Source organism: Sphaeramia orbicularis, chromosome 8 (genome assembly GCF_902148855.1).
Source record: "Sphaeramia orbicularis chromosome 8, fSphaOr1.1, whole genome shotgun sequence".
NCBI classification, from domain to species: domain Eukaryota; kingdom Metazoa; phylum Chordata; class Actinopteri; order Kurtiformes; family Apogonidae; genus Sphaeramia; species Sphaeramia orbicularis.
The window spans coordinates 31,878,630-31,902,719 of record NC_043964.1 but is presented as its reverse complement, the minus strand read 5'-3'; the positions used below and the strand labels follow the sequence as shown (position 1 = coordinate 31,902,719).

The window sequence follows — 24,090 nt, the reverse complement described above, 5'->3', positions numbered from 1 at the left end:
TACAGCTAGCTGATCTAGATAGCAAGTTTATATTTCTTCCTAGTCCTTTTTGACCATGCAAGATAGATTCTGTTTATTTAAATGTTATTTTGTTTTTGTCTTATTTTGCTTTGTTTTGTTTTATTTTGTTTCTTTGCATGTTCTAAATAAATAAATAAATAAATAGCAGGCTAGCTGACTAGCTGGCTGGTTCAATATGAGTTAATGATAACATCAGCTAATGAAGTGTCAATTACTGTAGGACCGGTAAACTTTATAAAAGATTTTATCGACTATTTTGTTTGTGTATTTCTTTAAATGCAGCTATGGCAGAGATGCAAGTTATGGAGAAAGATAAGTTTTATTCAATGAACAAGAGCTCTAAATGCTTGACTTGGCAGCTAAGCTAACGCTAGTAAAACCCACACAGTAATTAATCATGCATGGATTTTTGAATGAATGAACTATAGATCAAACTGTTTTTTTTTCTACTAGATTAAAAACATTATCTCTGCTGTAAAACTGTCAGTCTATGAGAAATAACTCATTCCTCAGTGGACGTTAGACTTGCCACTTGGTCCTGAGGACACAGTTAATTTTTTGTTTGTTTGTTTTTTTTGGTCTTGAGGATTAAAGGTTTGGAAACTACTGCTTCAGAAGATAAAATAAAGATCAGAACTGGTCATTTCAACATTAACTGCAACCATAATATCAGGTCTGCATACAGATTCACAGAAACTGTACGTGAAAACAAACTATTTTATCATCACTATTTACTTTCAGTTTTTTCAGTTTGAGTTTAGATCTGATTTGATGCTGTGGTACTGGTCAACCACTGACCACCTCATGACCCCACAGACGACTAGCAACAGCAAATTACCATGAAGCGCCATCGTTCCCCTTTCAATCACGGTTTATTCAAGGTTCAGACATTATTTGAATGCATCAGCCTTTGTGCTGTTTTTTCCTGCCACTTTATTTGACCACAGTCCTCTGTCGACCAAGAGCTGCAGCTGAGAGGTTGTATTAATTGTTTTCCATGGAGATGTTTAATGTCTGAGAGGGACAAGTGGCCCTTACGCAGGCTAGAGTGGCCATGATTCACAGTCATGATTTCTTACCGTTTCTCTTTCTTTCTCTGAAAAGTGCCCAGAATGGGATTAAAAGCTACCTTGACTATCTCAGGTTTGATGTTCTTTGTTATGTTATGGCTCTAGGTCTTTATTAAAGCCTCACTAGGCACTGGACCAAAATTTCATGATAACCTTTGAGCATATTGTAATTCATGGTCCAAGAGGAAACTGGATTTGTGCACCTCCTCTTGTCTCTGAGAATCAAGCTTATGATGGAGGATTATGGCTAGTCGCATGCAGATCGATATGAAACAGCTTCACAACTTTGAGTTAATTAAATAGTAAGTTTAAATCATTTCCCCCTCATTCTTTCTGGCTGCACCAGCAACTATGCACCAAAAACTGCAAAGAATTGTCTGCTCTCTGCATATTATTATAATGATACTGATAAGTACAGTCATTAGTGAGGGAAGGTCCCAGTACAGCACCTAAACATTCCAGAAACTAAAAGGAAAACCATAATATGATCTAAAATGACAGATTTCATGCTAAGTTTTGATGCTACGATCCAGAAACATGGTATAACATGTATATTTTAATTTTAATGTTTAATTAACATTTTGCTGTGAACATGATGAACTAAACAAGTCAACAGGACAATAAATCATCCTCATTTTTAAGTTATCTCAGTATAAATTGGCTGTCCTGATATTAAATCAAGCTGAATTAGATTATTATTATTATTTATTAATCATCATTCTTTTTTTATACCTTTAAATGATATGCAGCCCAAGTCAAAATGGTTTCAGTTTCATATATCACAACGAAAATGTGTTACACTGCAACTCTGCATGAACTGATGATACACTGAATATATTTTTGTCCATATGATTGACATAAAAAAAAAAAAAAATCAGCAAAATAAGAATTATTCAATATCCTTCAGCTGTAAAGAAAACTCAAGCTTAGTACTTGTAATTATTATTACAGCATTGCATATCATCATCTTTTTTATAAAGTAAATCTTCCTTAATTCCCAAAATGTTAAACACCATTAAATCGTATAGCTGCTGAAGAAATGAAAAAAACAATAAATAAATAAATAAATAAATAAATTCTAAATAGAGGGGCATGCTGACAGCTGAGGTTTGGATTGAAGATGTATCTACTATGCTGCAAACAACAAAAACAAATGGCAAGTTTATCTCAGATTTTTCCCAAATATACACAAGTGGAAAAAAATGTCTTTGTTCATTTGACAACCAATGAACACTGTTAATTTACACTCTAATCTGATTGCACTGTATGTCTATCAGTAGGCAAGTCTGCAAAATTGTATATGCTATAAATCATTTTAATACTGTATTTAAAAATGAGTCAATAGTTATAATTACTTTAAAGGAGTCATATTTGTTTTTCTTTAAATGGAATTATGCATTTTGTAACATTTCCCTGTGGTCTACATAAACTGTAAATGCTCTGCTTGGGTCTGAATTCTTCATTAATTCAACTCCAAAGGTCCATCTTCAACCCTATTTCTGAGTAATGACACCAGAAAGGTTATTTTAAGCACTGGCCCTTTAAATACAAATGAACCACTTCATGCCCCACCCCCCCCAGGTTGTTGACTGTACTGCTTTGTCCCGTTCTGCCACTTGTGTTCGTGAATACAACCAACAACTGAACATTTTAGGTATTCGGCTCAAAGTCTGGACATATTTTCAGTTTTTACTACAACCGCTGCTGCTGACAAACAATTGTGGCGTACTCGGAGAAATGTTCATCGAAAATATTGATCTTATATGTGCAAATGTCGTGACGAAACTAGTTATAAAATGTAACAAATTTAGAAGGAATTAAAATGGGTAGTAGAAATCCACTTGATTTTTGCCAAAATGAATATAAAGATATCTTTGCAGCACCTGAAGGGTTCAAATTCAAACTTTATGAACTAGTAGGGTCCAAATACACAAATAAAAGTACCAAAGACTAATAAATGTGGGTTTAGCAAAATATGACCCCTTTAACTATTTTACTCCCTTTTATTGTGATTTCATGCACACTTTCTTTTCAATATATATATCTTTTATGTTTTGATCTTTGACTATTTACACTATATTTATGTAGACTAGACTAGTAAAACTACAAAAAAGAGCAATTAGAATAATCAATAAAGTAGGATATTTTGAAGCAACTAATATTTTATTCAATTATTAGTTGCTTCAAAATATCCTACTAATAATTTATTCAATTCAATACCTTAAAATTGCCAGGTATTGTATATATTAGAATATTAGAGATGATTTATAAAGTAAAAAATAACATTGTTCCAAATACCATTCAAGAGTTCTTTAAATTAAGAGAGAGTAACTATAATTTAAGAGGTCTTTATATTTTTGAATGTATATAAGTGAGGACAAATGTGAAGTCCAGATGTATTTCGGTCATGGGTGTGAAATTATGAAATGGACTTGATGATGAATTTCAGTTGTTCACTTCTGTGATGATGTTTAAAAAATGCCTTAAGTATAAGATCATTCAGGAATATGAAGTGGAGATGGTAGATGTGTTTTTGTTTTGTTATTGATTCTTTTGTTATAATGACAATGCTCGATGATGTGCACATTTATGTTAATGTAAGCAGTATGTCAGGTGAAAAGGATAGGCTTCTGCTTCTAGCCTATTCCTTTTTTTGTTTTTTGTGTTTATTGTGTTGTTGTACTGTGTGTGATGATTACTGAACAAACCAAAAACAAACCATTCATTCATTCATTCATTCATACTAGAGCACACTGCCTTTGCCTCTTCTCTGTCCCCACCTATTACATAGAGATATTATGGCTTAATTGTCAATAACAGCATGAAATGGCCTTGCGTTGTCCATATTTACATTCAGTTTATGCTTTAGATAGGAGAGGAGAGTGTATTTTCATATTCTGATGTATTCTTTTTGTGAGAATTTGTCAACTGGAACTTTAAGTCCAACCATTTTCCACCATCAACCATAAAGCAGAGTCTCTTTTATCTTATTTTCTGCTTCTTGTGATCCTCTCTCCACCTCTCCTTTTCTGTCTTAATTTAGGTTTCACTTTCGTAAACTCCTCTCTTCTTTTTCTGTCTTCAAACTTTGCTCTTAGAGTAGCCCATCATGTCATATCCACACACTTTCAGACATCACTCATTGCCGTCTGCTCTATCCTCTGTTGTGTCACCGGGTAACTTCAAAATTGGATGATGGTGAAGTATGATCACACATCCAGTAACTTTTAGTGCCTTTGGAGCCATGTGTGTCCCAGTTACAGCAGTTTTCAAAGCTGTGCATTCATTTCAAAGGTCTGTATGGTAATTATTAAATGTGCGTAAGTCATAATTTCATCATGGCTTAAAGAGGAAACATGAAATGCAGAAAAGCATGTAAAAATAATGAGCTTACGCCATGATCTACATCTTATTCTGCCTTTCTGACTGTTCTAACACAACAGCAGGTGGTGGGGAGCTGTGGTCATTGTGCTGCAGCCAAGAAGAGTGTTAGTGTGACTGTAAAATCCTGACAAACCCCCTACTCACACACACACACACACACACACACACACACACACACACACACACACACACACACACATGCACACACAGACTCACTTATATACACACATAAAACAATACCAGGCATAATGTTAGCATGTAATTAAAATTCAACCACACATACTAATTACTGCTGTGCACTCTGTAGTCCTGGGTAATATCTGTGCTCTTCTTGAGAAGAATAGCCTCTGTCTTTTGATGTCCAATTTGAGGCTGGTGTGTGCACTTGTGTAAATTAAAGACAGCGAGATCTAAAAGATTTCTCTATCTGCATGCACATACGCAGATCCTCCTTATTCTGTCTCTAACCTCTCACAAAGGACTCATCTCATATTATTATTATTTCAATTACTCCCCAGTTATCCAGCAATCGCTGCAGAATAATCTCTGTGTATAGTTTCTTTGCGTAATGTTGTTTTACTCTGGACGTTATTAGGATGTGTAGTTCATCAAAGAAAACCCATGCCTGAGAATTGATTTGTTACAACACTGGTAAATAATTTGTATTGTTTTGTCTAGTCTCTCTGGCTGGTGGATGAATTATTTTTCCATAATCAGACACAAACGAAGTGCCAAGGCAAAACAATGGCCAAATGAAAACATACAAAATGTCAATGAAGGAATTTATTTATGCCAGCACAGTGTAATTGTAAAATAGGTGAACGCAATCTAGGAACAACACATTAAAGCTGAAGGAGGGAGAAATGAGGGGGAAAAGGTGTCATAATTTCTAAATCAAATCATATCAAATCAAAAGACTACATATAAAGATGAAAGACCTGATGAGATCTCATCCTGTTATGGAAAGTGGAACCAAAATATCATGATTATGAGGCTGCCATGTTACTTCTGTAAGTAGAGCAGTGGAGTTGCATCTGACAAAATCTAAACATTACCTATGTGTTAATTACAGCAGTCAATCCAATATTCAAGCTGCCACTAACAACATGAAGTTTTAATGTTACTTTTCCATTGACAGTATCTGCACAACTCACCTCAACTCACAGGTTTTTTTGGTATATGCCCTTCATTGCATTTCTGAATTAAAGTGATACTAAATGTGATGTAATTAATGCAGATGACAATTGCTTCATCAGTACATACAGTATGTATGGATGGAAATCGAGAACCGGTTATTTTTGAGAACCGGTCCCCAGTAGCTCAATTCCTTGGAACTGTTTGCTTGCCTGCTTAACAATTCTACTTATCAATTCTGCCTTCGTTGCGCATGAGCGATGATGTCACACGTACGCTGCATTGTTTTGGTTTAGAACATAGCCAACATGGTGTTGAGGCAGAAATGCTCCAAAGTATGGCTATCGTTCACGCGAAAAGATGACACCAGGGCCACTTGTATCACTTGCAAAGCTTTCATTTCTTCATAGGGAGGAAAAACCTCCAGTATGCTAAAACATTTGCCCACACAGCATGCAATTAATTTGCAGGAATTACATGTGTTTGATACGCTACTTAGTGACACTTGTGAATCTAGTGGGACAGCAAACACCAGGGTGTCATCTGGGCCCGGTTCTGGGGGGGGGTGTACAAATGTTCTGCCCCTCAAATAAAACTTTCTGAAGGTAGGCGAAAGGAAAATAAGGTGCACAACAGCGAAAGACATAGAGGAATTAGTAAAGAGTCTTAGTTTCAATTTGTACGGTTGTATGCTGGGACACAATTACAACCGGGCCCGGCATCATCTGTTATTCTTATTTGTACATACTGTATAAGTTTCACTTTCACTTTGTGCGGTCGTACGGTGTGACCCCCACCCCCATTGCCCCTTCCCTCACTGGCATGTGCCCCCTTAACATTGTCATCTCATATCTTGAACCAGGCCTGGCATTATCTGTTATTATTATTTGTGCATATTGTGTATGTTACATTTTCTTTGCAGAGATGGAAATATAAAAAACAGTTAATGCAAAAAACCCCATTTGTACTCTTTTATTTCCTCACCCAATAAGAATTGATAAGAGAATCAATAAGAGAATCAATAAGGAATCGGATTGATAAGCAAAATCAATAATGGAATTGGAGTCATTTAATTCTTATTAATTCCCATCCCTTACAGTATGTGGATTATCTTGTGACACTGGACAACAACCAGTCTTCAAGTCAGCTTTATCTTGATGAAGTCTAAACAAATATATTCTCATCTTTTTTTTTTTTTTTTTTGACAAAATTTCATTTTGGAAAGTGCATCCTTATGTTTCCTTGTCCTCTATTGTTGCCTCCCTTATAGATGTAGTTTCAGTGAAGACGACATGTGTACATTGCGTCACTATGACAACAGAAGTGGGTTGATGCCAAACTCAAGTTAAGTGAAGTTGTGCTGATACTGTCAGTGGAAATGCTTGGTTATATAGTAATAGCCATTGTAAGTGTACTTTCATTGTCCAAGTCAGGAAATTGAACTGTTTATCACTGACAGGTTGTATGGGTCTGGAGGATGGCGTCTCTCTCCTGTGGACCACCATACAGTCAGTCAGTCACATGGAAAAACACCAATTACTTTTTCCATCTCAGGACTCAAGAAATAATAATAATTAAAAAAAAAAAACAGCTAGCAAATAATTCAAACCATAGAAGTCCATTAAAAATACACACCAGGAAGACGGGTGCAGTGTAGCATACACTTGAGCACTGCCATAACTGACATCAGATGTGTGAAGGGTGTGAGATACCGACCTGTGCTATAAAGTAATGTGTGAACACAGAGGAGACAGAGAGTTAAGAAAGTCTATTTTTGTTGTAGCAGGTATAAAGGTGGCGATGTTGCTCTTATACAAGTATAAACTGCAACACAACAGAGCAGAACCTCTGACAGAGAAATCTGAGTACAGCAGATTCAGCAGATCTATATGAGGGTACATCTCTGCACCAGAGATACACATAAGAATCTGACAAACAAGATATTTGCTTAGTGCACTTACAGAAAATAATTTTTGCTTTTAAATCCTCAAACTTCACAAGGACTAAAGTACAGACTCTCACACCCTGCTGCTTCAGCAGTAACAGGAGTGTGGACATTTCAGCTGAGAGTGACAGGATATGAATGTGTTCCTTTTACTTCTGCACACTCAGCAAAATGTGAAGGTTAGCGCTAACTCACAGCAATGCTTTGATTCACATACCACCAGTGGTCACAAAGGCAGTGGAGGAGGACACTAAGGATGGCAGCTGGTTCAGGCAGGCACTGTGTTGTTGTTGTGGCTCAACACAACTGTAGATATGTGTACAATGTCCAGATTTCACGGCCTCACTTGGACACAGTCCAGCCGCCAAGAGCAAAGAAAAATAATGGCCTTGAATGAAGGGCTTTTCTTCACGAGTGAAAAACAGTTCATTTGTCAGCACTCATAATTCAGCGAGTACTTTAACACATTGCATAACAGCAGAAAAACAGTGTTTTAGCACTATGGTTTCCTCAGCATTTTTCATAAGAGAAAAGTGATGACATTTTTCATCTTGAACCATCCACTAATGGTTTTGTCACTTTAAACATACAATCTCCATAGACTCTCTATTGAGTCAAATCTCTGCTGAGCAAATATATAATAGAGCATCTTCACAGATAATACATCCAGTCCTGTTTGAGTCAGGAAAAACATGTAGATGTAATAGACCTTGAGTAAAGGTGTTTGTATATTATTTACCCTCTAGCCTATCACATGGCTACTCCATAAACAAAAAGACAGTTTGTTTCTTCCAGCCTCTGTGATGAGATCTGTGCCCATGGCAACAATCCACTAGACAGACATAACACATCATAGCACGCTGTCAAATCGGTATTGAGTATTCAACAAAGCAGTGTATTGTCGTTCAACCTCTCCCTCCTGAAGATACAACTGAAGGAATGTCAGCGTGGAAAAGCCCCATGTATGTGAATCACACACATACACATTATTACAATAACCTGGATGAATGCAACCAGGTTATTGCATTCCTGTCTGCTAACACATTGGTTTTTGCTTCTCACACAAGCAGTGCTGGTTGAATCCACCTGAGATACAAAAATGTAGATAAGTATGAATGGACTGAAGCTCTTACAACCAGAGGACGACTGCATAATGCCAAGAGAAGGAACAAAAGAGCCCATTACATAAGGCATGTCAAAGTCGTGCTGAACAGCGTAACTTATTAATACTGATCACTGCAGGTGGGAGAGAGCACTCTCATGTCTTCCTCCTCTTTTTACCCCTTTGTCCCTCATTTTTTTTCCCTTTCATCCTCTCATCCTTTGCATCTCTGCAGTGTCTGAGGTCACTAAACCAAAGATTACATAACATCATGATCACTCACTACAGATCACTCCACTATGCATCATATTTACTCCCTGCCTGGCAGCACACTGAGTGGAACTACTGGAGTGTTTATTATATAGGAGGAATGAGGAGGGAAAACAGTTTGAGGTAGGGTGTCAGTGAAAACACAGAGATGCTGGGCAGAAGAGCATAAAAAGGGTGAAGGTGCTCAGAAAACTGACAGACTCTAAAACCATTACGTAAGAGGACTTGATTGAGGACAGCTGTCTCCTGCTCTCACTGTTTTTCTTATCTCCTTCACATCAGTGCTGTCCTTGGTGCATGTCACTCCCCACTCTAACATTCATTTCTTTGACATTAGCAGTTCTTTCACTGTTCCTTCCTTTTCCTAGGTCTTGTCCATTTCTATCCTTGACTGACCCTCCTTCTTTACAAGCAAGATCTGAGAGCATTGTAATGTGTGCCATGCTTAGACACAATAATTGAGAGGACAGTGGTCACAGGCATTGCATCCCCTTTTTTAACTTCTATTAATGCTTTTGATAAAATGCCAGAACTTAATTGAATGTTCACTGTGCTGGCAGTAGCAGCAGTTAGTTGTAACCATGCTGCTTTTAAGGACTTCTTAATGCAAATTTATGCAAATTTTCCCTTAAGAGTAAACAAACTGTCAAAAGAATTTTACTGCCATTTCATCCATTTTCTAAACTGGCGTGTTTTTATTTGGTGAATGTCATTTTAAATTACACTTCTGCCTCCCTGCACTCCTCAAAGTGTATGAGTGTTCTGCCAGTGGGCAGAGTCTGGAAGATTGGATCGATTTTTTTGTTGTAATGTGAGAAGGGGGTGAGAGTCTGACATTGCAGAAAACGTTAAGCTGGTAGTGTGAAAGAAAGCAAAAGAAAGAGAAAGATGTGACAGAAAGTTAAAGGGAGTCACAGGTGAATGAAAAAATGCTGCATAGTCAACACTTCAGTTCTCTGACTGAAAATTACCTCACACTAATCACACAAGTTCACTTCACACAGACACATTTTTACACTGCTGCCGTGTATGCAATATATTAAATGATCAAATTAATTAACAACAAATGTAGATATAGATTTTACTTTGACATCCAGACGCTGTTTAATATCCTTCCCCGCAAAGCTTAATTTAAAACCAGTTAAAAGCAGCCGCAAAGATCAATCAACATCCCTGTGGAGAGCAAAAAAGAAGAAGCAGAAGCCTCACAAGAGGATGCTTTAGTGGAACACGCAACACTGATTTTTGACTGATGTCATTTGTGTCCCAAGTATGCCTGTTAGACACCACAGCACACTCATTTGAAGTGTTTCTGGTGTGCATCTGACTGTAACATCAGAGAAATCTACTTAAATGAACAATATGTAAGGTCGATTACAAACTCGCGCAGTTGTTACCTGTATTAAAACCATTGCACAAGGTGACTTTTTCAGGTCACGTTCACCTGGTTGAAAAACAAGCCGTCTTCTTTATTGCATAAGGCTTTTGTCCCCTCTGATTAAATCTGGAGTGTTTTGGTAGATCTTGAAATTCAGGCTGCTTGGGGAAACCCATCTCATTTATTATACATGGGGAGAGTGCAGTATACTTCTTACAGCCATGCTGAGATAGAGAGTTATGAAAAGAAAACGCCAGGAATGCAGAGGTAGAGAGAAGAATATGAGGGAAAAAAATGACCGTTGCTTGGTTTGTTCTTGTATAATATACGGTGCTACTATTGTGAAAAGGAAAATGGCAAAGGAATAAGACATTGCAGCTGTTTGATTAATTCACTTGCCAGGAAAAGATACGTCCTGGATAGCTTTACTTGAGAACATTGTATTTCTTTATCTATTTAGTTAAACACATTGGACACATATAAAATGAGCATAAGCAACAGAAACAATCAGACCAATGGAGCAATGCAGCAATGGCCATTTGGAGTTTGGGCTGTGGTTTTTGCAGTAAAAGAGATGGCTGTGGATATTTTATAGATGCAGTGGTTACTACATATGCCCCTTGGGAAATAGACACTGAAATTGAGAAACTTGGAACTGTGTAAAGAATCTTAATATTAAACAGTAACATTTTCAGGGATTCACAGCATAAGATCTACTGTATTAGGAACCTTTTGTAAAGCATGATCAGACCTTGTAGTTCTAGTGGGATTCAACCTCCACTTGTACATATTGTATTCGATTCAACCCTTTAAAAGAGCAGTCTTGGTAGCTGTAGGGATGTGGAGCTGTTTTATTTGATGTGTTTTTCACCTGTATATGTTTAGGGACTATGGTAAGATCCCTGTATTTTCTCTTGTCTTCTTTCATTAGGTTTAGTTTGTTGTTTTAATCTTACAGCTTCAACTCAAGAAAAGTCAGGTCACTGTTAAATGTAAATAAAAACAGAATGCACTGATACATAGATCTCATAAAATGCATAAGCTGACAAAATTTACTATTTTAAAGGAAAACATGTTGAACTTGATTGCAGTACCATGTCTCCAAAAAGTTACAGGCTTCTGAATGGAAAACAAGCTAAGCAAGACAAATGGATACGAACATATTCTTTTCTTCTGTAGTGTGGTGGATAGGGCATCCATGGTTTCCAAAAAAATCTAATTCTGACTCCTCAGAGCAGTTTCCATTTTATCTCAGTCCATTTTCAATGAGCTCTGGCCCAAAGAAGATAGCAGCATTTATGGATCATGGTCATTAAAATCAGAATCAGAATTAGCTTTATTTTCCAAGTACGTAAGCATGTACAGTAGCAGAAAAAATGATTAGACCACCTTGTTTTCTTCAATTTCTTGTTCATATTAATGCCTGGTACAACTAAAGGTACATTTGTTTGGACAAATATAATGATAACAACAAAAATAGCTCATAAGAGTTTAATTTCAGAGCTGATATGTAGCCATTTTCCATAGTTTTCTTGATAATAACCAAAATCACTTCAGTTCTTATATCAATATCTATGGCATTACTGACAAAAACAGCGCTTTTAGACATTCCATGTTTTCTTTTCTGTCTGTTTCAGTCACATGGTACACACAGGAGTTAGTACTTGATTGCATAACCATTGTTTTTGATGACTTTTGATGGTTTATAATTTTTTTTTCCACGACTGTACAAAGCACTTTTTTTGCCAGTAGTTGTTGTCTCGCTAGTAAATTAAAAAAAAAAAACGACAACAATCTAATATGGCTTCCTCTTTCAGTTGTAGACAGTACAGTTAACTGTGTTCACTGACTGATTTCTGGAAGTGTTCCTGAGGCCATACAGTGATTTCCATGATAAAATTATGCTTTTAATGCAATTCTACCTGAGCGCCTGAAGAACACAACCATCCAATATTGATTTTTAGCTTCGTCCCTTGTGTACAGATTTCTCCAGATTCTTTAAATCTTCAGATTATATTTTGCACTGTAGGTGATGAGACTTATAGTCTTCAAAGCAATTTTACACAGAAGAACTTTATTGTGAAATTATTCCACACATTGTAGATGTAGTTTTTTCACAGATTGGTGGACCTCTGCCCGTATTTACTTCTGAGAGACTCTGCCTTTATAACATGCTCTTTTTATGCCCATCAAGTTACTGACCTGTTCCCATTTAACCTAATTAGTTGCAAAATATTCCTTCATTTGTTTCTATTTATTACCACTTACTTTTCCAGCCCTACGCTGCCCACATACCAACTTTTTAGAGATATGTTCCAGTTCTAGCGTTCCTATTTTTTTCTTCAACTGATGTTTCGTCAGTAGAAACATTTGACTTGTTTTCACTGTGAAATTTACAAGTCATTCTTTATATTAATATTTTACCAGAGCCTATCTTTTTTGGAAATAGGGTTGCAGATTGTTCTATTTCTTTGCTTTTCCACACCCTGGTCTTCATGCCCTGTTTTCTGTGTAAATAAACCCAAAAACCGTTGTGGGCAAAGGTCTTTCTCTGGAGTGGGGAAAATGAGGAGTTAGTCTTTACGTTCTGCTCAGCTTCTGTATTGGGTGTAACAGCAGTTTAAAATGATGACAAGTTAACCCACTGTTTAGTACTACTACCACAACCAAATCCACCCTTGTGTGTTAATAAATGGCTGACCGTTAAAACAGTTCATGGAGATTGAGTGCATTAAGTAACTTGACTTTTAAAGCTCCGTCTTGTGCAACAATCCGGTTTGTACAACAACTGACACACTAGTGAACTGGTAATGGTATTAATTATCTTGTATAATGGGACCATTCAGATTAATTAAGATCCTGCTGTCCTTCCTTAGTTCACTTTTGGTACCTGCAGTTGTGGAGATACTCTGACCCAGTCATCACCATTACCATATGGCCCTTGTTAAAGTCACTCAGATCCTTACATTTGCCCATTCTTCTGCTTCCAACACATCAGCATCTAGGACTAAATATTCACTGCCTAATATATCCAATCCAGTAAGAGATGCCATTGTAATGGAATAGAATAGGTTTTTATTGTCACTGTTATAAGAACAATGAAAATCAGTGTAGCACCTCTGTTTCTGTTTAGCAGCAGATTCTTAAACTGCTAAAAGAAAGACTGTATAGAACACCATCTAGTGGTGCAACAACGAATCGATTAAACTGACCCAAAATCGATTCTTAAAAGAGTTGGAAACAAATTTGGCAGTCGATTTGTTGGGTCTTGAGCATGTTAGTACTGAGGCATGCCTGGAGAGTGTGTAGTGTAACAGAGGAAAGCACAGAGCAGCATGGCTGACGCTGGGCAGCCCCGTTTGGTCAAAACGTAGTGCGCCGTTTATGCAACAAAACTTGAATATGGAGAAAAAAATGGCCAAAATCCCACGGCACACTACATTTTGGGAAAGCGGGGCTGTTGTGGCCACCGGGAACATGATGTCAACTTAGCTTAAGATAGCCTACATGTCATGATTACTTTAGCCCGCTAGCTAGTGAGACACTATCATCATAATTCTAATGTTTTCATCCATCTCCGTTTTATCAGGCCACCAGACTAACATTACCTATCATTGACTGGAACTACTACATACAACGCTAGTTTGATAGCCTAGAACCGGTGCTGGTTGAAGACTAAAGCTTGCCTGTCTCTTGCCATAACAAGTCTAGGTAGTGGACTAGTGCTCGCTAACTATACCCAGACCTGTTACGGGGATGTAATCATTAGTGACTTGTCTGCAGCCTATATTTCTTTGGGTTAAATACTGATCTTTGAGAATTGAGTCTTTTGTGTTTATCCAATGAATTGATTAGTTGTTAAAATAATCTACAGATTAATCGATTATTAAAATTATCATTAGTTGCAGCCCTAACACTATCACACAATAATTATACTGAAAAACACTGACCATATACAAAACTGCAAAGAAATACTTAAATATAAAAAAATGCATACTCTGTATCACAGATAAAAGAAACATATAAAAAGTAAAGGATATATATACAAAGTAATGAAGGATATATGAAATGTGAAGAGTGCCGGGTCGCCGTGTCAACATGCCAACATCTTGCACCATAATCAAAATTATCATTAGAATAATTATCATTAGAATAATTAACATTATTACCGTTACTGTAACGTTGGTGTATTCCATAGTGTTTGACACAGATGTAGATGTACACACTATAAAATCATTTTTTTTTAGATGTTTTAGATTTTGTTGACAAATGGGGTGGTGATTGACCAAGACTGCAATAGAGGCCAAAGCAACCCCCTGAAAATAAATGTCATTAAATACTCTCCATTATGAAGCTTATCAGAGATTTCTGAGACAATTTCAGATATTTTCAAACAGGATGAGAGGACTTGGAAGAAGAAAAAACTCATCAAAAATTTTATGCAAAAGTCTTTATTTTTATCTATATTGTATCATCTGTTTGCATTTGATCAAGGTCGGTAATATAAGTCAAAGCAGCAACATCGAGTAAATACAACAGAATTATTTTGCTGAGATATGTTTGTTCTATTTTTTGAACACCTGCAACACCACCCTTTAAAGCATAAATACAGTCTTATTATAAATTATTGCTGTTGCTAAAAAACACACTTGTATTTATTTTTCCTTCAGGTAAGTACAACATAACTGTGTGTGTCTCTGATATTTTCATTAAAGCCACTATATTACCAACAATACAGGTGTTTGTTCAGACTACAGGGCTCCAGCCACAGGAATGACCTCAACAGGAACCATTTCCCGCCCTATTACAAAAGCAGGAAATAGAAAAATCAAATATATTTTCGAAAAACTGTAAACTTAAATGATCAAACTATATTTACATTAGAACCTCATAACTTGAGTCGATTAAAACACAGCTGTTTTCTCTGTCTTTACCTCGACAAAGTGTCAAAGGTGCTGCAGACTTCCTCTTGTAGTAGATAAATCCAACGCTCATACAGACTAAACCAACGACCAGGAAAAATGTTCCCACACCATCTCTAATCCTTTGTGACTTGGGAGGAGAAGAGTCTAAAAAGGTGAGAAAATACTTTACTTTTACATCGTATGATCTCTGACCCTGAATGCTGTACATGATGCCATCACAGTGGTACACCTACCCCAGACCTGAATCAGAGGTTCACGGAGGCTGGCATGTTCTACCACACAGCTTATGGTTTCTCCAGGAGTTGGGGTATACTCCAGATAGGAATGAATCTGGTAGTACCAATCCCCATCAGGTATCGCTTCAGTGAAAGAAACGACTTCCTGTCCATTCCGCAGCCATGTGACTCTGATTTGTTTTGGATAGAAATCGTAAGCGCTGCACAGAAGCACTGAAGGGTGCATCACTCGAGTCACTTTGACAGTGGGTGCAATTGTTATGTGGCCTGTAAAAAACACAACACAACAAGTGGTGCCAGGTACAACAAGCCCTGCCACTTGCACGTATTGTAGCTTATTTTGATATGGATCCAGCTGATGTCATCATGTCTATGTGTGTGCTGATGTCAGCATATCAATTGCCTCTATATATGTGTTAACTTTGAAGTAAATGTAAACAAAATTCATGGTTTTATAGACATTTGAAATGTTGCCCATTATAAGAAAATGGGAGAAAAAAAAAAGATTTTAATGATGCAGAAAATTTTTTACTTTGACTTACTGTTCCCAAAATGTAACCACATCTATTCTGGGTCACTGAAAATATTTAAACCCAATTTGGTTTGAATTCAAACAATAGTTTTGCTGATACAGACATGTAAAACTTTGCTCATTATAAGTAAATGGAGAAAAAAATTATTTAAAAATTAATAAAAATTTGAAACTTTGACCTACTTTTCCCAACATGTAATGACATCTACTCTGGGTCACTGGTAATTAAATAGTGATTTTATTTAGTAAGGGAGAAAACAATACGTAAACGTACCTAGCCCTATGTGGATAAAGTCATTGCCCCCCAGGCCTGATTACTGCCAGACCAGTTGAATCAAAAATATCTTAAATAGAACATATTTGACAAAGTGAAGTATCCTAAAAGGTCTCAAAAAGCAGCACATCATGCAGTAATCTAAAGCAATTCAAGAACAGATGAGAGACAGCCTCGTAGATAATTCATTTAGGAGGCAGAAGCAGTTTTTACCTGATTTTTACCTGCTACATAGGGTGGTCAGCCCACCAAAACTACTTTAAGAGGACAGTGACAATTCATCAAGAAAGTCACAAAAGAACCCAAGATGACATTTAAAGACCTGCAGGCCTCATTTGCCTCAGTTAAGGTCAACGTCCAGGATTGAACAATAAGAAAGAGAAAAAAAGGCAAAGATGGCGTCAATGAGGAGAGTTCAAAGGCCAAAACCACTGCTGACCAAAAAGAACACAAAGGCATGTCTCACATTTTCCAAAACACTTATTAATGATCAACAAGACTTTTGGGAAAATATTCTGTGGACTGATGAGACACAAGTTGAACTTTTGGAAGATGTGCACATTATATCTGATGTAAAACTAACACAGCATTTCATAATAATAATGGATTAGATTTCTATAGTGCTTTTCAAGGCACCCACAGTGTTTTATATTATTGATCCATTCTTCATCTGCTATCACATTCACACTCTGGTGGGGGATTTGAACCACCAACCCTTCAGTTATAGGGCAACCCGCTCTACCTCCGAGCCATTAAAGAAGCACATAAAATGCCCATAAAAAGAACATCATACCACCAGTCAAACATGATGGCGGTATGTGATGGTCTGGGGCTGCTTTGCTGCTTCAGGACTTGGATGAGTTGCTGTAACTGATGGAACCATGACTTCTGCTCTCTACTACAAAATCCTGGAGGTGAATGTTTGGCTATCAGTTTGTGATCTGAGAATCAAGCTCACTTTTGTTATTCAGCAGGACAATGATCAGAGAGATGCCAGCAAGTCCACGTCTGAATGGCATAAAAAAACAAAATGAAAGTTTTGGAGTGGCCTAGTCAAAATCCACATTTAAAGACTGAGATGTTGTGACCTGAACTTAAAACATCTAATGTGACTGAATTAAAGCAATTCTATAAAAAAGAGTGGGCCAAAACTCCTCCACAGTGATGCATAAGACTCAGCGTGAGTTATCGTAAACACTTGATTGCAGTTGTTGCTGCCAAGGGTGGCACAAGCAGTTATTGGGTTTAGGAGGCAGTTACTTTATCACACAGGGTTAGGTATGTTTATATATCTTTCCCCCTCAATAAATAAAATCATTGTTTAAATGCTGCATTTTTTATTCACTCAGCTCACCTTTGTCTAATGTTATAATTTGTTTGATGATCTGAAAGATTTAAGTTTGACAAATATGCAAAAATCTAAGAAATACTTTTTCACAACACTGTAATCACTTCGTAATTTTTTTCAGATTTTTTAGTCATTTTTCACATTTTCACATGTGAACAGCACTTACTTGAGTCTTTCACTGCTTGTAGGTTGTGTTTGCACATCATGTCCTTTTCGAAATTTTTTTTTATTTGTCTGTAGGGATCGTTCTGACAGAGATGTGCCACGTGAATTCCATTCTCTGTAAATCCTGTGTAGTTGCCAGTTGTGCTGTTGTACAGCATCACTAATTTCTTGTTATAGAAATATCTGACAGTTAACTCCATGTGTTCTCATCCTGGACCATCAAACATACAACAGCCGTGGGACTGAAAGTAATTATCACCTAAAAATCAGGAACAAATTAATTTGAAAATTAAATGCTAAAATAGTTACTGAGACCTAATAAAATAAAAATAATTTTGTCACTCACCTAGAGTGAAAGGAGAAAAAAGCATGAATAGATAAAAAATTGAAACGTCCATTTTTTTCTTGAACAAAAACCTGGTTCACAAAAACAAAGCCTAAATGTTGGCACACAGGCATGAACGTTGAAATAGTCCCCGTTATACCCTGAATAATACCCTGTTGTTGAGTTGTTGAGTAAAAGTCACAAAACCTGTTCTTCACAAAGGTGAAAACCAATGGGAGAAGATTTGCAACTTAGTCAAACTACATTTCAGATTTAGACTAATGAGATCTGTGCTCATATAAGACAATGATGGGACTATCATTAATGTTTAATTCCACACCTTCACTGTTTACATTTGGATGTTTTTTACTATAAATAAATTCAGTCACATTCAAAATCACAAGTTTCAAAGAAAGACCTTTTAATGAGTAAGTATGACCACAGGCCGATGGAATATTTACATGTAGATAAAGACTTTTAAAACAATCCAGCATTGTTAATTCATGTCTGTATGAATAATAAACCAAACCACATGAAAATTGGTCTAAACTGAATGAGTTATGTTGATTTTAATTCTAAGTAAACCTCTTATAAAGTAATATGGCAGATGCTTTGACACACAAATGACACAGGACAATTAATAAAATACAATGGACAAAACAGCAGAAGTAGAAGTAGTTCCTTACTGATGCCAGTAAATACCACAGGTACCAGTCACTGACATACATATACAAGACTCTGCTTTCATCTCTGATCATATATCAATGCATTCATTACACAGGTCAGGTAAAGGTTGTCCAATAACCAAAAGGTTGGCGGTTCGAATCCTGCTCTGTTGTGTCCTTGTGCAAGTCACTTCATCCACTGTACCTCCAGTGTCACTCACACTGGTGTGTGGATGTTTGGTGGTGGTCAGAGGGGTCTTTTGTGCGCTTTGAATATGTGTAAATAGAAAAGTGCTGTATAAATCTCATTCATTATTATTTTTATAGAACAGTTTTGAACTCACATTGACTGTGTTGACGAGTTACAGCAATAGACTGAGGTGACCAAAACAGCGTCTACATATATATGTTTATGGTGCTAATGTAAATCTCCACACACTGATACTCATGTGCACCACTGGAGGAGCACAATCTTTCTAAACTTAAAAATGCACCATTTGTTTTATATATTAATCATGAGTGCATATTATTATATAATGTTGTTATCTAAATTATTAGACCATCAAAAGTCGTCAGAAACAATGGTTATGCAATCAAGTACTAACTCCTGTGTGTATCATGTGACTAAAACAGACAGAAAAGAAAACTTGGAGTGTCTAAAAACACTGTTTTAGCAGTACAGTGCCATAGTTATTGATGCAAGAATTGAAGTGATTTTGGTTATTATCAAGAAAACATGAAAAATGGCTAAATATCAGATCTGAAATTGAACTCTTATGCGCTACTTTTGTTGTTATCATTATATTTGTCCAAACAAATGTACCTTTAGTTGTACCAGGCATTAAAATAAAAAAGAAATGGAAGAAAACAAGGGGTGATCTAATAATTTTTTTCCCCACAACTTTATGTTTATGATGCTAATGTAAATCTCCACACACTGATACTCATGTGCACCACTGGAGGTGCACAATCTTTCTAAACTTAAAAATGCACCATTTGTTTTCTACATTAATCATGAGTGCATATTATTATATCATGTTGTTATCTGTGCAGAGACATACTGACAGAGAAAATGCATTTAATGAACAGATGATTCCTCTTGTGTAAAATGTCCCAAGTGCCTAAATAAATGCTCCATGTTGGTTCTAGCTTGTCTGGTACTTGTTTCCTTTAACAGCAAAAAAAGTTCCCACAGCAATTCCCAGAAATCCAACAGTCAGGCATATTCCACAATAGACAAATGAATGATTATCTGTTTGATTGGAGTGGACCTCTGGAGAAAAAGAGAAAAAAAAAATACTGTAAGTATCTTCAGCTTTGATTGTTGATAAAACAATCTGAACATGAAACTTAAAGCTAATGGTGGACTTAACATAAAGCATATATCTGTATGTGTACAGTTACTGATGTTTTATTTTAATAATGGAAATCCACTTATGTGTTCTCACCAAAAAACTCGGTCTTAGGTTCCGTCAGTGCTTCATGTTCCACAGTGCAGCCATATATGTCACCGTCTTTTGCAATAAAACTCAGTGTGGAAAACAAATGAAAGGTGCCATCTGGGTTGAGAATAAATGCCTGAAAGGAATCTTCTGTTTCTACTTCTATTCCATTCTTGGTCCACTTTGTTTTGATGACCGGAGGGAAGAAATGGTTGATGAAGCAGATGAGAGTATTTTCTATCTGTTCTATCACATCATTTCTAGAGTGGACGATGAGTTCAGGTACTTCTAAATGTTAAATTGAAACACAAACAAAAAAATATCATTTTACACACTTACATAAGCAAAGCTTTCAATAAAACATGGATAGGGATAAAATTTACCCGAATACCAATGAATCAGTGTTACGCACCTGCAGTTGTAGGAGCTGATTTTTTGCCTTTCCATATTTTAAGGAAGTGTTTACACATGTGTCTCACATAGACTGCATACTGGTAGGCATGAACAAAATGAAAAGAAGTAGGGACTCTGCTTTCCCAAACAATTTCTTCTTTTTTAAAGTCTGCATGGTAGAGTTCATCACCATCAAACGTGACAATAACTTGACCGCTTGATTTAAAACACGATGTAGTGTGACACAGCTTATGACTTCCTGAAAAATACAAACATCACTCTCATAAGTTTTGTGTGTATTGTTAAACAAAGTATGAGTATATTTACACAACAGTTTGTAAATAAATGTCACCTCGTTATAAGTCACTCTCATAAAAATAGTGTCAAAAATACTGAATACATACCTTGTGCAGAGGTGCAAATTGCTCCTAAGAGAGTAAGTGTAATTGCGTTGAACATAGTCATCTTGTTGAATAAATGTTTGTGTGGGGTTGTGGTTGAGTTGCATGTGTACTTCCTCATACCTTTGTTCATGACACCTGCTTAACTACATACTGAAAAAGGAGTAGTTAAGTTAGTTCTTCATATTCTCACACTTTCTAATTACAAAACATTTATTGTTCAGACTAAAATGTGCAGCATGAACTATGTATCCATCTGATTTTTTCCCCCTTGTGTTTTTATTATGACTTAAATGTGATGAAAATATGTATAAATTACTCAGAGTTTAGTGTCTTTTCAATCTATCTATTAATCCATACACTAGGTTAAAGAAATCATTCTAAAGACATTTGCCTTCTAAAGGCATTTGCCACAACTAGTATCACAGGTCTGTTGCTGATCATTCTGTTATTGCATGTTTAAAAACAATAGTTTCATCCTCGTTCCATGTCTGTTCACACCCTCATACTTTTATAAATGCCACTGGTGGATAAACAAGAGACATTTCTATCTTTATGTGGCAGCAAGACATGCCATGCTGGTTGATTTGAGGTTGGACCATCTTGCTTATTGGCCAATCGCTGTGGGTCGGTTCTATATAAATGGGGGGTTTGCCATCTCGATGCCCTCTTGCTCTCTTTGACGCTGACAGTGATGCACTTCCTTTTTGCTTCCGCATGGTCTCAGTGAACCTGTGCATAACCACTTGTTGTGCACAAGCGGATAGAGACAGAAGGTCAGCCACACGCTGATTGGCTGACCAATCCACATGACTATACGCTTCAAGATAGATTTCCTTGAATAAGAAGTTTGACCATCAAAATCGGAGACTGTTTAAAACCCCAAGAAAAGTACCAAAGAACAATCTGAGGGTGTTTCCACAACTGGATCGATTGGAGCCGTTGTTCCAGAACAGGTCTTTGGCTCAGTTCGATTGTACATATGTGAAAGCAGTAATCGCACTCCATTCTGGTACAAAACAACTGAGCTGAGACCGCTCTGAAGAGGTGGTCCCAGCGCAGTCACTCCGCAGAGTAGTTTGTTTAGTGTGAACATGAGCCCAGTGGTAGAAATAGACAACTGCAGTTTTCTCTCCCACTCTGTGTCACCTGTATGTTAGCTGTGTGATCGGGTGTGCATGCAGGTCCAGTAGCAGATATCTAATAATACCACGGAGCATGGATGTTAGACCATGGATGTCCATTTGAATATTCATGTCCATGTGGACTACCATGCATCACATCAGGTCAGAACCACAACTTCTACACATGAGAAACCGATTGGGGGAAAAAAACCTGTTTATCCCGGTTGAGTTGCGAAATTAAGAAACCAAGCAAATAAACAACAAGCTAAATTTAGTTAGACCATTAGTTACAATCAAAAGAGTCCATGGGGACAGTTTTTATTTAATTTCACTGTCTGACTCAACTGTACCACGTACACATATAAATAGTGTGGAAGTGTTTAGTCACGTGGATAAGTCAACCAATCAGTGTGTGGCTGACCTTCTGTCTCTATCCGCTTGTAACCTGTGCTGCGCTCCTTCAGGTATGGTTGCAGCCGCCAGTTGGGTTATAGTTCAACTTATATTTTGCACTGTTCACCGAGCAGCCATTGTCACTTACTCTAGGTCTCTTTTGCTGGGTTCCCGCACTCGTTTGGAATGAACGCTTGTATGCTATGGTAATGGTAGGTCACCGTGTATGTGTGTTAGCGTTAGTCTATCATTTCAGGGTTTGGTAACATCGGGTGTTTCCTTTTTAGATGCCGAGTGGAAATAATCATGACTCCTTCTGCTGTGGGTAACTGGGACTAAGCCAGAAATACTGCTGCTTTGCATACTGTAAAACTGCCTCGCTTTGCTCAAACTGCTGTGGTGTTTAAATCACGCTTGCTTGTTAAAGCTAATACCACTTATGCTGGCTTTGCTGTGTTAACTATTGGGACACTGCTTCACCAAGCTATATGCACGCTAACAGCCAGCTAGCGACTTCCACCATCCACAATTGGACAGTTGTGTTGGCCACTGGGGGGGGACGACTCAAGTCACTTTTTGAGGCTGTTACCATTTCTTTTATTTCTTGATTGTGTGGCCAGGGGTTTATTGTTTTGAGTTGTTCTTTTGTTTGTGGTTAATTTGTCATTGCTATTGTTTATCACATGGTGTTTTGCTTTGTGTTTACACACTGTAACATCTTCTGTTTTATCCATGTCAAGTTTTGTTTTTTGTTAACCTTGATTATTTGAATTAAGTTACATATAGGTATTTTGGTTTTTGATTTATTTCCATATAGTATAGTTATTCTGTGTATTTAAGTTTGATTTCTTTTGTTTATAATTTGTAGGGTCTAGTGTGTATTCTTTTTGTGTGTTCTTTGGTTTTCATTTGTTAAAGTGTTCTTGATTTCTTTGGGAGTATTTCTTAAATAATTTCCTTTCTTTTTGTCCTTTCAGTAGCTGTGGGCCCACTGTGGCAGCAGGACTGGTGTGGTTGGTGGTGGTGTCCCCTTTTCTTCGGTTTGCTGTGCTGTCACTACCTGGTTTGATTGTTCACTTGAAGCATGGTTGTGTGTGTGATTGTGTCCTTCATGTGTGATTGGGGTGACTCTTCTGGAATGCCTCACCATCCTTCCTTCTCCACTCCCACTGGTAAGGCCCCAGCCCTGAATGAACTTTTTTTTTCATTGTTTATTTTTCCCCATGCACACATTTTAAGATGTATTGTATTGCATTTTAAAGATTTCTATTTGTATTAAAAACATTATCTTGTTTCTTATCTGGAACCATGTCTTGAACCCATCTTTCGTATAATAAAGCATGTGTGCCCACTGTGTCATATTTGTTAACAGAGGGTATAGAACTTCTCTGGGTGAAATTCCCAGAATGGCATTGTCGGATTGGAGTCTATGTTAAAAATTAATTTATTTGCATTTTTGTCCTAGTGACACTGCTGGTCTAATTATACCACTACTACCACAAATCAGAGCAATCATTCTGAAGTTAGCTCAGTAAATTACTAACTACTAAACTACTTGAATTT

General features: G+C 36.9%; 3 protein-coding genes across 4 annotated transcripts in view; all 3 read right to left on the bottom strand.

Annotated features, from left to right (window-relative positions):
* The window catches only part of LOC115423689 (cytoplasmic phosphatidylinositol transfer protein 1-like), a 123,903-nt gene that overhangs the window by 34,089 nt on the left and 65,724 nt on the right, over positions 1-24,090 (bottom strand). The gene's annotated exons all lie outside the window — the stretch shown is intronic.
* LOC115423696 (H-2 class II histocompatibility antigen, A-D beta chain-like) overlaps positions 14,859-24,090 on the bottom strand; it is a 20,204-nt gene continuing 10,972 nt past the window's right edge. The window contains exons 2-6 of the mRNA XM_030140656.1: positions 18,131-18,182; positions 17,786-18,043; positions 15,463-15,732; positions 15,239-15,373; positions 14,859-15,105 (exon numbers count right to left, since the gene is read on the bottom strand). Coding sequence (XP_029996516.1) covers positions 15,056-15,105; positions 15,239-15,373; positions 15,463-15,732; positions 17,786-17,984 — 654 coding nt within the window. The 5' untranslated portion in view covers positions 17,985-18,043; positions 18,131-18,182 and the 3' untranslated portion in view covers positions 14,859-15,055. The remainder of the gene's footprint in view (positions 15,106-15,238; positions 15,374-15,462; positions 15,733-17,785; positions 18,044-18,130; positions 18,183-24,090) is intronic.
* The window catches only part of LOC115423693 (H-2 class II histocompatibility antigen, A-U alpha chain-like), a 24,001-nt gene continuing 19,467 nt past the window's right edge, over positions 19,557-24,090 (bottom strand). The window contains exons 1-4 of one of the 2 annotated variants that reach the window (XM_030140649.1): positions 21,014-21,344; positions 20,629-20,868; positions 20,223-20,504; positions 19,557-20,047 (exon numbers count right to left, since the gene is read on the bottom strand). In XM_030140649.1, the coding sequence (XP_029996509.1) occupies positions 19,920-20,047; positions 20,223-20,504; positions 20,629-20,868; positions 21,014-21,143 (780 nt within the window). In that variant the 5' untranslated portion in view covers positions 21,144-21,344 and the 3' untranslated portion in view covers positions 19,557-19,919. Of the gene's footprint in view, positions 20,048-20,222; positions 20,505-20,628; positions 20,869-21,013; positions 21,345-24,090 lie in introns of those variants that run through there. The other variant, XM_030140650.1, reaches the window with a different exon arrangement.